We start from the raw sequence: 13,190 nt of genomic DNA, 5'->3' as shown, positions 1-13,190 counted from the left end.
ACCTGCAGCAGTGATAATTCTAATGATATATAATTGTGTGAATAGAAGAGACCTACGGTCTACCGTCCGATCAGCTTAAGCTAATCCTCTCCAGAGACACTGGTTGGGGCCTGACCTCTACATCCCACTTGTGTCACCTTCAATTAGCTAAACCGGATACAGTGTCATAAATCACACTCGCCGATGTGACTACAACAGAAATGTCGTGGCGGTGAGCCGCGGTCAGGCAGACAGTATTAGTGGGTTGTTTTTCCCAGTGGCGACGGCGGCGGGATGGAGGGGGCATCAATTAGCCTCCAGCAGTCTCTGACCTTGAAATGGAGCACCGGCAACAAACAGGAAGTCTCACTGTACCACCGTTTGTGTCGTGCATCATTTATTGATTTTTCACTTTTTTTTTCATGACTGGAAATGTGCTTGGGACGCGGCACATTGTGCACTTCACTCCGCCGAACTAATAAGTGCTAAAATAAAACCTTGGAGTGGCGTCCGTGGCTGTCGTAAATCACCAGTTGTACTGTAGTTCAAGGGGGTCATTAATACTTAAAGAGGAAGGGGTTAGAACACCACGCATCTGCTGAGTGTGGGTGTGAAGGAGGCCTGAACACACCTCTCTCTGTGTGGAGCAACATTTCTGAGGCTTAGTCATGGGCCTCATGCTTCACCCTGCGTGTCCTAACGTGTCCTGGACTCTCGAAAAACACACTCTTTTCTGACACTAATGACAGAACGCCGTGTTTACAATGACAACCTGGCTGCTTTTCTAACCCATTTCCTGCTTTTAAGTTTGTTAGTTTGTTCATTCCTATCACTGTGTGACTGTGGCCGTCTCTGCAGACTCTCACAGCCCAAGGTTAATCAGGTTTTCCTGCTTGTATCAACCTGTCTGAAGAGAAGAAAGATCACTCAGCGAGGAAGTATCGGGTACTTACAGATCGTTGGGGTGATAATGTCGTTGGATTCATGCGTGGGCTGCGGGCGCGTAGTCTGCTTTGGTGTGGCAGTGGTGCGTTTAGCGTTGTATTTCAGGGTAACGGTGGTGTCTGACTGAGTCACCAGCGGAGGCCGGGGCACGTACGGCCCACGTGTGGAGATCTCCTCAACCAGCACCTCAGGAGGAGCTGGGGTACCAGGGATGGAGGTGGTTAGAGACACGGTAGATGGAGAGTGAGGGACGGACACAGTCAGTCCTAAAGTGGGGTCAACTGATATGATAATAGGGTCTTGTCCGATAGGTTTGGGCTCCAAGTGTGTGGGGGGTTCGTACTCAAAGATCTTGTCCACGAACACCCACTTAAGGCCAGCGGTGCAGAGGGCCAGGCTGAGCAGACAGGCCAGGATCGGCAGGATGCAGATTTTCTCTGAGTGCAGGCAATTATTAATCTGCTCCATCTCTATGCACACGCAGCAGGTCCCTGGCAAGGCCACAATTCCCAAAGCACCCAGATGCTCCCCATCACCAGCTTCAGCACCTCCCTCTGCAGCTCCCTCAGCACCCTCTTCCTCCTCCTTCTCCTCTTCCTTCTCCTCCTCCTTCTCTTCCCCGCTCTCACCAGCTGCCTCTGTCTCCTCAGGTTTCTCCTCAGGGACTTGTCCAGTATCAACAGCGGAGCCGGTGGGGGAGGCCGATCCTGGAGGGGGAGCCGGCCCTGCGGAGAGGTCCTCCATTCCCTCAGTCATGCCGTCCAGCCGCTGGACGAGGGGTCTCGCTGCTCCTACGACTATTCACTCTGGGCATCGCACAGTGGCTGCCTGCCACCGGTCTCCTCCAGCACGGTTTCCATCACGATGAGGCTGCAGAGTCTGACGGAGTCGGAGTTTTCACAGGGGAAGCGAAGATGCTCAAACCTTGTTAGCAGGCAGGAAGAAGAAGGTACGCAGAGCCAAGGTGGAGTTCCTCACTCATGCTCTTCTCACAGGAAAAACTCAAACTCTGCTGCAGACACACACAAAAAAACTAAAAAGAAAACCAAACCCAAGGAAAAGCAGGGATTATTCTTTTCCTCACTTGTCAGTGAAGTCGTGGCGGAGGAGCCCTGAGAAGCTCACTCAGTCACTCACCTGGACTGGACTTCAGCTGAGGAGACGCCGTGGTGGAGCTGGGCCGACTGCAGCAGCAGCAGCAGCAGCAGCTGTGGTGGAGAGGACAGGACGGCCGGGCACTGCAGTGGCAGCAGGGACATGCCGTCTGGTGTTTGAGCTCTGCAGCTGAAAGGCTGAATCATCTGGGAGAGGCAGGTGCCCTTCCTCTAATAATAAAAGTATGAGTTCACACACTGAGCAACAATTTTGGCAACAGCAGATACAGGCTCCTTGGCAAAAAGTGAAAAGTGGGGGAGACAGCAGAGGGCAGAAGAGAGAGAGAGAGAGAGAGCAGGAGTGGAGGGAGGGGGGCTGCAGCAGCAGCAGCTCAGAAGGGCAGAAGAGACGGGATACTCCCCTTTTCCATCCTCCTCTCACCCCTCCTCTTGCAATCTTTCCTCTACAAGTGTTGGGCAGACCAGCCTGTGTGGCCTCCTCCTCCTCCTCCTCCTCCTCCCTCTTCTCCGACTCTCTTCCTGTCTCCTTCTTTGCTCCCAATCCCAGTACAAAGCATCCAGCTAAGCAAGTTCCTACTTGATCCAATTAGAGTGAACGTCAGCGAATCACAGGCCGACAAACTGCGGCGGCACCTCGCCCACCGGCCCGCCCCCCCCCCTTACAGAACCACTCCCCATTGATTATGCTGATACCAAAGGGTGTGTTTTCTGTCAAGGGGAAGGAGACATGTGATCCAGCCCACGAGGACGCAGCCATTGTGTCCTGCTGCGTCTCAAGTATCCGCATTCAATAATCTAACTAACTAGTGTAAAATGAAAACGTTGATAATGAACGAGACGGTGACACCGGTCAAACACGCACGTGCACACGTACACATGTTTGGACACTTTCCTCTGTCTCCATGTTGAACTTGGATGTACAGAGGCGCTGGTCCAAATAAGAAAGTTCAAGTTTTTACATACAACACAGAATTGTCTAAAACAGAGGTTTTTAATATTCTTATCTTGTGGACCTCCCTCTGAAGAATGTTTTTTTAGCCCCTCCAGTAACAACAGCAACAAAAATATTCAATTTAATTCTTCGATGAAAATGTGGAAATACAAAATTTAAATAATTGATTTCCGTACTCCCTTTTCCTCATTCGCAGCTCACACATCAAAAATAAGCTAGCAGCTAGCAACAAACAGCCCCGAGTGACTAATATGAAATCATATATTTCAAATATGACCCCACACAGAGTGTTTCTACTGTCATTTAGGTTTTGAAGTTGTATTGTTTAAAATCAAAGCCAACCGTGGCTAACATGTTTTAGGAGAATGTTTTAGATAAAACGGCTACAGGCTACATACAGGAAGTATGTAGCTAGCATCGAAAACAAAAACAGTTGAAATTCACAGTGAGCTAGCCTGTTCAGGTTAGCAAAGGGTTAGCTAAAATACTTAGTTAATGAAGAGTTGGAAAGAAGTTGCTAAAGATAGGCTTAAAAGTAGCTAGAACTTGAAATTTAAAAATGTGTTTGTTCTAATGCCAATATTATTATTATTAAAAGAACAAAGCTTGGTTGCCTTTTTGTGCAAGTGGTTGGTGTTGTTTTGCTTAAAATATTTGCTCAAGAGAAAAGAACCGGTAGGTAGCACCAACTTTAGCTTACAATATATTTCAACTGCCTTAAACATGTAGAAGACAGGGTCAGGATTGGCCAATGACATCAAAGACTATCAAAGCTAAACATTTAATTAGGGATGTCTGATAATATCGGTATTATCTGCCCGATGTTAGCAGAATTATCTGTAAGTATCAATATCAGCTTTTCCTTAGATAAAAAAAACCTGATAACGCAGTTCGTGGATTTTGCCAAATGGTTGATATCGCAATCGAAAATTAAATATTTGGAACATATCAGCAAACACTTTTCCGTAATATAGGTCTGTACATGTAATGATATTTAAATAAATAAAAATCCAAGTCTTTGCTGAATACAATTTCATGATTATTTGATGATGTAAGATACTAGCGGTAAAGATGTTTTTGTGACGTATTTTCCATCCATCCATCATCTACCACTTATTCCTTTTTCAAGGTCGCTGGGGACACTGCAGCCAATCCCAGCTATCTGCGGGCGAGGCTGGGGTACGACACGTGTTGGCCACTCCATCGCAGGGCCACATAGAGAGACAAACAAGCAGGTTTTTGGGCTGTGCGAGGAAGCTGCAGTACCTGGGGAGAACCAACACACAAATGCGGAGAACGTCCTAACTCCATACAGAAAGATCAACTGGGAATGGAAACTTACAAACGAGTGATCATCTTGCTCTAGAGGAAAGACCAACCAGGGATTGTAGAGGCAAGCGTTATACCAACATTTGCCACTGTGTGGCCAGTATTTTCCATTCATGTAATTAAAGGTTATGTACTACATAAAAAATTCAAAATAATCTGCATAAAGAGCAACTATCCACCCTAAGGGGCCCGTGCAGTTCGACCCAGGGTGCATCTGTGTCTTCTACCTTCATTCATAAAAGCCAGCCCCTCTCAGAGAATGACTGAAGGCCCCCAGACCACCAATAAAAACTATTAAGATCACAACCCCCTCCCCCTGGAGGCTAACAAGTCTCACAGCCCAGCGAGAGAAAGAGTCGGGGGCTTAAACAAGATGAAGAGCAGATGAAAGGTCAGGCGGACGCTGACACCTCGCTGACCCTTTCAATACAGAGACAGGATTAATACCAGTAATGGTATCTGTGCTGGACCACTTCCTGTCAGGCCCCTGAGTTAGGGACCTGATTATTGATCCTGCGCTCAGCGTTTCTGCAAACGGAAAACAAAGACCACGGCTGAGAGAAAAAAAAATAAACAAGCACCAGACTAAAGCAATAAATAGATTTTTTTAGTTCCCTTTAATCCTTGTTTTGGAAAGATAAGAACTATTTTGTTCCTTTTGTTTTTTTTCCCCCACAGTTTGGAGTTGTTCATTAAATTATCAAGGTTAGTTTTGTGTTTATTAATTAGCATTATATATTACATACACTTTTAAATGTTACCATTAAGTTTTTTAAGCTTATAATAAGCAGTGGTGGTTCTCATCAGAGTCGTCCTCAGGTGTGTTCCATGTTAACATATCTCTGTATTGTCTAACCTAGTCATCCTGAGTCACTCTGTGGACGTGAACGTCCACAGAGTGACTCAGGACAACAGATAACAAATCAGACCAGTGTTTGTCAGTCATAATTAGAGTTCAGTTCATTGACCAATCAGAGACAAAAACAGAGATGACATCATCAGACGACGGGATGGAGAAAATGAATGAGTTGGCATGTTGTAATGTTTCAGTTTCTGTGTCTGAAACAGAGAACAACAATCTGTAACTGAGGGGGGCTGATGGTGATGATGATAACAGGCAGGAGGAGGAGGATGAAGATGATGATGACGACAATGATGATGATGTTAATGGTGAGATTGTTGATGGTGATGAGGACTACAATTAGAGTTTACATGTATAGCCACATATACATACTAATATTAATAATTAATTAACTAACTTTCTTATTTAATTAACCCAAATTGTATTAACTTTTACTAGGTAATTTTTTCATTGTCTGTCTTAACTTAAACAGAATCTAAACGTTTCTCGTCATTTTTTTTTTCTAAATGAATGTCTTTGTCTACTGTGTGATTTTTGAATACCATCTAATTAAAGGTTAGACTCAGCACTGAAAATGGGTTTTCATTTTTCCTATTTTTTAGATTTAAGTTGATCTTATATTAATAATGATAATACTAAATAAACCCTGATTTTCACTGAAAATGTGTTCCTTAAAAACGTCTATTCAAGCAACAGTATCGTTTTGGTTTCAGAATGAAACCAGTTTGTGGCTGCGTCACCATGTCATCATCAGATGATCAGTGGTCAGTTCATCTGAGCATGCGCTGCGTTGGTGTCTCTGATTTTATTAGCAGGAGAGAATAACGACATTACTGCGCTGTGGCACTATTGTCTGACATCATAGTGATGTCATCATGACCTTGACCACTGAGCACTCGGCTCCATTTCATCTACTGGAGAGCACCTCTTGGCACAGGTGGGATCAAGTCTTTGTCCTCAAGTCCCAAGAAGAATGACCACATGTCCTGCTTTACGCTGTAGGAATTACACAGCAATTTTAGCCTTTGTCCCGCGTCACGCAAAATGAAGATTTTGTCCCGCTTTTTTATTCAACAATACTTAATTGAAAACAAACAATTTTATGTGTCTGGCTGTCTATGGCGCCCATGTGCAATGTGCGGGAAAAAAAGAAGACGCCACCTTTTGGCTGGGACGGGGGGATGCTGATTCTGAACCAGCATTCTGCAATTGGTGTTCACACAATGGTGTAAAAACGGCTTTTCTGTCGGACCTGGTGTTGAATCTGATGGGAAACGACACGCTGCACGTGAATCTCACACAAGAAGTACACAACAGAAAACATCCAACAGTGTGCAGTATTTTTTCTACAAATCAAATGACACAGAGTCGGCTAGAATTACTGCAGTAGATGTTACCAGTGTCCATCACGCATCATTTTGGTGATATTTTTAAATCATCAGATATGACTGGTTTTGGAGGTTTTAGCACAAATGATTCTCTTTGCAGCATTTTGCGGCATTTCTGCTACTTTTTTTTTTTTTTTGTATTTTATTGACCTTTTATAACAAATTCACACATGGTGGCAAATCTTGGAGGATACACATGCATTCTAAGATTACGCTTTTTGCATTTTTTCAAGAAAGTCACATTATATATGTATACATGTCATCATAAAATATGTTAATTCTTTGTATGGCACAATATGACAATTTGAGGAATTTCAGATCAAATGATTTTGATGACTTATAATGGACCAATAATGGTTTTATTGCATTATTTTATTTTTGGTTATACAATGCCCTTCGCTCTTATTTATCTATTTGTCTTTTCTCTATATTTTAATTTTATATATTTTAATTGGTTGTTTTCATTATATTTTCTGCCTGTTTGCACCTGGGGTCAGAGAGAACTGTAATTTAATTTTATCTCTGGCATATTCCAATAAAGATTTGCCTTCCGATTTTAAGGTATAAACTTGTATTTTAAAAGTGTTTTTTCTGTTTTGTTTTTTTCTACAAAATATTTTGTGTTGTTTGATTTTTTTATTTTGGGATTTTTAATTTTTTAGAACTAATTTTACAGCATGAAGTTGGTTTTATTTGTACTGCTTTATATGAAGTCATATTTCATGTTTTATTCAGGAACAACATAGCATAACGTGTCTTTTTGCCCAATTTTTGACAAACTATACTGCTGTTGTTTATTGGAAGTTAAAGGTATAAATGTCTCTTTTGGATAATTTCTAACATTTAAACACTTTTGGAAAGAATGATTCACGAGAAAGTGGATTGTTTTGTACATTTTTATGTAGTTTTATGATTTATATTACAGTTACATAAATAAATAATAGCACCAAATCAAAAGCAATAATACTCTAAAAGAGCCCTTAAACAGAGAAGAGTGTTAACTTTTCTATTTCTTGTGTTTCATATATCATTGTCAGCCACTGTTTATAACGCGGTGCTTTAAAATTGAGCCAGTTCTTAGTAATTTAATTAATTAATTTTCTTTGGAAAATGCGTTTTTTTGTTGTTTTTTTTTTTTAATTTAAAACATTTTAAATACTGCACTCCTATATAAAAATATATAGCAGTTTTAAATTAATTTTATTTCAAGTGAACATATTTGCACTGACATAACCAGAGCGAAACGAACAGACGTTTCATGAGTGACACTGAAGCATTGCAGTGGTACTAGGCATGTGTCAAATCAAGGCCCGGGGGCCAAATGTGGCACGCCAATCCGTTTTGTGTGGTCCACTGGGGCTTAAAAAGCATTTAGTAAAGTCCATGCAGCAGGGTTTTTAGCCTGAGAAATTAAAAGTTGTTTTTTATAACACAGCAATGAACAATATTAGTAGCTTGAATAAATAATAATTAATTCCAAAACATGTATTAGTCTGTTATGGAGTAGTTACATCTATAGCAGCGGTACCACCCGTTACTACAGACCAGTACCAAGGTGCTGAGCATTGAAGGGTCATTAAATTTCCAAAATAAAACATCTTTTAGACTCTATTCTCTTTGTATCAGTTTGAATGACCTGACATTTTTTTAAAAAATTCCAGATTATCTTTAAATAAAGAAAGTAAATGGACATGACTGGATTTTCTTTGAATGAAGTAAATTAGTAAAAATTAAGTACATTTTTTCACTGTGTCCCACTGCGGCCCGGTACCAAATGAGCTATGGACCGATACTGGTCCGCGGACTGGAGGTTGGGGACGCCTGATCTATACAGTCTTCTAATTACAACCGGCCCTTCAAGGGGAACTGTATTGCTGATGTGGCCCCCTAGTGGAAATGAGCTTAATACCCCTGTATTACAGTGTGGTCGGGGACAAGCGTTGTCCTGCGGTGGCAAACAGGTAAATGGGAACACACTGATGTTACTCTTCATCAATCCAAAAGTCACGTTACATGTTTTTATCTCACACACTTGAGTTTGTTCTGGCTATATTCCCATGTTTACACTCACTGTGACTCAGCTGACACACGTCTCCTAGTCTGTAGTGATATGACTGTAGTTCCATGTAGTTAAAACTCTCTGTGTCAAACGCTCACGTTGGTTTCATTAAGACTTATTATCACTAATGTTTCCAAGCTGCCAAAACCCCCCGTCAATCAGGAACATCTGGACAATCTCTCAGCGCTCTTTGAACCTCAGCAGAGTCTTCAGCTGGAAATCTCACGTGCACTTAGACAAAATAAAAAACAATTATTTAGCAAGTTTCTTCATCACCCACAGAGAATGGAAAAGTTAGTGGGTTTTTTTTTTTAGTGTTTCCTAATGGTTTTGATATTTCCTTAATTTGCTGTGACTCCAGTAAGAAGGATAATGTATAGTTATCAATACAGTTATAGGTAAATGACGTGTCCATCTGCTGGACGGAGGAACAAACTACAAACAGTTGAAGACAAAGGTAAACAATAGAAAATAACAGGGTTTGCATAGAGAAGTAGAAGTTTTGTTGTGGACAAAGCAGGAAGGGTGTTGAAGGAGCACAAGAAAAAGTTACTCAAAGGCTGGGTCAGGTTACACTTTAGGTACAACAATAGTTTGACAGTGAAGTATACCTTAATATATAGTCTAAGTTTTTCAAAACAGAGGAACTTAAGTATTCAATTTGTCTACAGTAGAAAATAATCAATCCACTGTTTGATTTACTTTTTTTCATTGAACGTTATATAGTCTAAGTTTTTCAAAACAGAGGAACTTAGTATTCAATTTGTCTGCAGTAGAAAATAATCAATGATTTACTTTTTTTCATTGAACGCGATGTAACTTCTGTCATCTATAAATAAAATATTATTTGTGGCTAATGGAGGGACTGTCATTAAGAATAAGTGGGTCCTCTAGAAAATCGAATCCAGGACGAGCTTAGCTTGCAAACAGACATGCTAACTACTACACTGTGGAACCAGCTGTGTCTGTTGTGTGAACACAGAATTATCAATTACAGGTCTAATCATCAGTCTTTCAGATTAGAAAGGACCAAATGGCAACAGATCATCAGTAATCACCGTACAAACACCAAAAATAACACAAAATGTAACAATAATGATAATAATTGAGCACCAGACCGTCATGAGTTTGAGATTTACTGACACAGATATGACCCAAATTTCCTGCTACGATAACTAACTAAAGATTACGGTTTAGTCTCATTTTCCTGCACCAGTTTCTCTAATTAAGACTAAGTGACTTTATATTCATAAAATCCATTTGATGGATCTGCAAATGTGTGGCTTAATTAGCAGCCAGTTTAGATGATGATCTGATGTTGGCCTCTGGCCTGTATGTGTGATTAGACAGAGCATCAGGACTGAGGAGACGCAGGAGAAATAATATACACATACAGTATATAAACAATTGTATGAAAACGTGTAATTTTTCTAAAGGACAAAAGGACCTTACAGTGTCTTTAAAGGTCCTTCTGGTTTTGCCACTGTGCTTTTGAGATTTGTCGTATGTCTGAGCTTCGTGTTAAGACTCCTAGTATTCAAAGGAGAAAGTCAAAGTTCTAAGACAGATTGGGCCTAAAAACTTTATTTATAGAGACTCTGGACTTTTTTTTAAACCAGGTCACAACCTGCTTCTTTGCTTTGTCTAAGAACTTTTTTTTTTAACTACAAATGTTCTTATAATTTTCAATAAAAGAAAATTGAAATTGAAGACCAGATAAAATGACATAATTTCTCTGATATGTATTTTTTTAATCAGTTTTAAAGGAGTAAAAAACATGATCAAATAAAACGGGTCTATCACGTGTTTTAGTTCAACATAAAACACCATTCTGTCTTAGAACGTTTTGTCTTGGCCCAGCACATGAAATGTCTTTTTTGTTGGACATTAATAATGAAGATGGACAGAAAAGGGGTTTAAACACATCAAATATGTGCGGAAGACTAAAACATTTCCTGTTTTCACCTTCTTTCTGCACAAAGACCGGTGGCATTAAGATTTGGGTTCTGGATTGGGATAGAGAAGTTGGAATTAGGGTTATGGATAAAGTAGTTGCTATGATCAAAACTAAACATATTATACTAATACATTCATAAAAAAAAAAATTCACAAAATAAAACTTTCTCAACAATTAATAAAAATACACAAAGTTCCATTGAAATGCCTAGTTATCTCCTTTTCCAAGGTTAAATTTTAGAAAATATACTATTTTAATACTTTTTTGGTACGTCAACCTTTGATCACAATAGAATACTATACTATTAAGATTCTGAAACGGTCTTAAAAAATAAACCTTTCCCTAAAATGATTAAAAGTGCACTCATTTGCCTTATTATACTAAGATATGTACATTTCTGTGGTTAAAATTCAGAAAAAAAATACCGTATTTTTTGCACAAATCTGCAATATTGAAATATTAAAATCCTTTAAAAATTCTATTCAATTTAACAGCCAAACTAAAAATTGCTCTAGCTGATCATGGAAGAGTGACCACGTGATAATTGTACTTTATTTGACCCGTGTGTGGGTTTTTTTCTGGAGTCAATTATGGTTTTTTGTGCCTTCCCTGCCCTTTGACCTTTCCCGGATGATGTCACCTCTAATATTAATTACAAGACAAATGGACGACATCACTCTGCTCAAATGTAATCACCACATTTTAATTAAACCCAAACACCAGACTCTGCCTCAGTGGATTAAAGCTGTTTATCGTCAAACTAAAAAACCTTTGTTATGGTTAAAATACAACACACTGGTTAGAATCAGTAAATTACTGTAGCCCATAAATTAAAAACCTGGTGCCAAGGGGCAAATAGGCAATATGGCCGCCCTCCAAACATGTACACAGATGACATCATGATAAAGTTAGTCACAGGAATTCCACAGAACACGCTTCTACCTGCAGTGAGGGATGGTTTCTGTGGTGAAACTCTGGAGTGTCATCCTCTGATAAAACAGATAAGCATCTGAACATGTGCCGAGATCGTTCTGTTCTTTTCTTCATCCTGTGAACACACTCTTTTATTAAACTACGTTTCCTCCTGCTCCATGTCATCAACAGCCGTTCACTGATTATTAAGTTTGATAATTGTTAATGTTGTTCCTGAACTGTACAGTAGAAGCTACTTTAGCTTCTGTTCAACCATCTTCAAACTAGATGATGACACACAGGATTGGTTGATTTGGTAACACATGAACAAAAAGGCAAAAAGTAGAAAACCCTGGTCCATATCAGAGACTCGTGGCTGGTGAGGCACTGACTCCTCAGGAGTCAGATTTACAATTGTAAGAACTGAAAAGAGCATCTTACACCAACACAAACATATACACAGAAACATATTTGTCCTACAAAGAACGTTTCTTGTATAGAAATGGACAGAGCACCTCCTTGTGTCTAAGCAATTCATATTTACTGTAAACAAATTAAAAAATAGAGATGAGTGGAGCACAAATTTAATTTCAGCAGATTTACAATTGTAAGAACTGAAAAGAGCATCTTACACCAACACAAACATATACACAGAAACATATTTGTCCTACAAAGAACGTTTCTTGTATAGAAATGGACAGAGCACCTCCTTGTGTCTAAGCAATTCATATTTACTGTAAACAAATTAAAATATAGAGATGAGTGCAGCACAAATTTAATTTCGACCTTCAGTAAAAAAAATCAGTTATTTTTCAAACTTTAAATAATGTTGCTTTAATCAAAGGTTGTCTATCAATTTGATAACAAAAAATATATTTTAGGCCAAAAATGTAGTTGTCGAATACTTTTCTACTTACTCCCATCTAATTTTTTAAAAAACAAAAACTTTAAACCATTTTTAGCCTTACCTTTACTTGTAGATGAAGTCCATGGTTGTAGCTCTCGGTTTTCCCCTCACCTTAGCATTGTGGATGCTAATGTTTAGCCTGTGTTGCTCATCCAATGCCAAATCGATTCTTGTAAATGTTTCAGGTCACAATATCCCGAGTTAGTCCAGACGTTATCACACGAGGAGAATCAAAGACAAGGAGAGCAGTAATGGCGGTTTCTTACAGGACAGCCAGTTTTTTCGTTTGTATATCTCCATTTAAAACAAACGACTCTTCTGTCCCGTAGTTTGAAGCTAACCTTTTAGCTCCGGTCGTTGGGAAATTAATTAAGCTATTTAGAATGAAGTATATTAAGTATTTATATATAAATAAATTCGATAAATAAATAAAAAGAAAAAGAAAAAATAAATAAAAATAACAATTTAGAGGAATATAAAAATATTTTAATCTTTTGTTTTGAAAAAACTTATTTTCCCTTGTAAAAAATAATTTCTTGTATGTCTACATTTTATGTACATGATTAGTTTTCAATTCAGTGCATTTTTATTTTTTAACAGTATAGTATATAGTATGTTGCTTTTGATCAAAAATGAATGCTCCAAAAAATCTGATTTCTTTTAGCATAAAAAACATACATAGTCCCATATTTTTAGGCAAACTAGTGCATTTTTATTCGTTTTAGGGTATCTTTATTTTTTTATTACTTTTCAGGAAATCTTTAGTTCAGTAAAGATGCTTTAAA

The 13,190-nt window shown here is 39.2% G+C and overlaps 1 protein-coding gene across 1 annotated transcript in view; it reads right to left on the bottom strand.

Moving 5' to 3' along the window:
• Positions 1–12,735, bottom strand: part of nrg1 (neuregulin 1) — a 29,935-nt gene extending 17,200 nt beyond the window's left edge. The window contains exons 1-3 of the mRNA XM_025061994.1: positions 12,467–12,735; positions 2,062–2,249; positions 933–1,936 (exon numbers count right to left, since the gene is read on the bottom strand). Of these exons, the coding sequence (XP_024917762.1) occupies positions 933–1,680 (748 nt within the window). The 5' untranslated portion in view covers positions 1,681–1,936; positions 2,062–2,249; positions 12,467–12,735. The remainder of the gene's footprint in view (positions 1–932; positions 1,937–2,061; positions 2,250–12,466) is intronic.
• Positions 12,736–13,190: the final 455 nt, after the last annotated feature.

Source organism: Cynoglossus semilaevis, chromosome 14 (genome assembly GCF_000523025.1).
Source record: "Cynoglossus semilaevis isolate Cse_v1.0 chromosome 14, Cse_v1.0, whole genome shotgun sequence".
NCBI classification, from domain to species: Eukaryota; Metazoa; Chordata; class Actinopteri; order Pleuronectiformes; family Cynoglossidae; genus Cynoglossus; species Cynoglossus semilaevis.
This window is presented reverse-complemented; position numbering and strand designations above follow the sequence as displayed.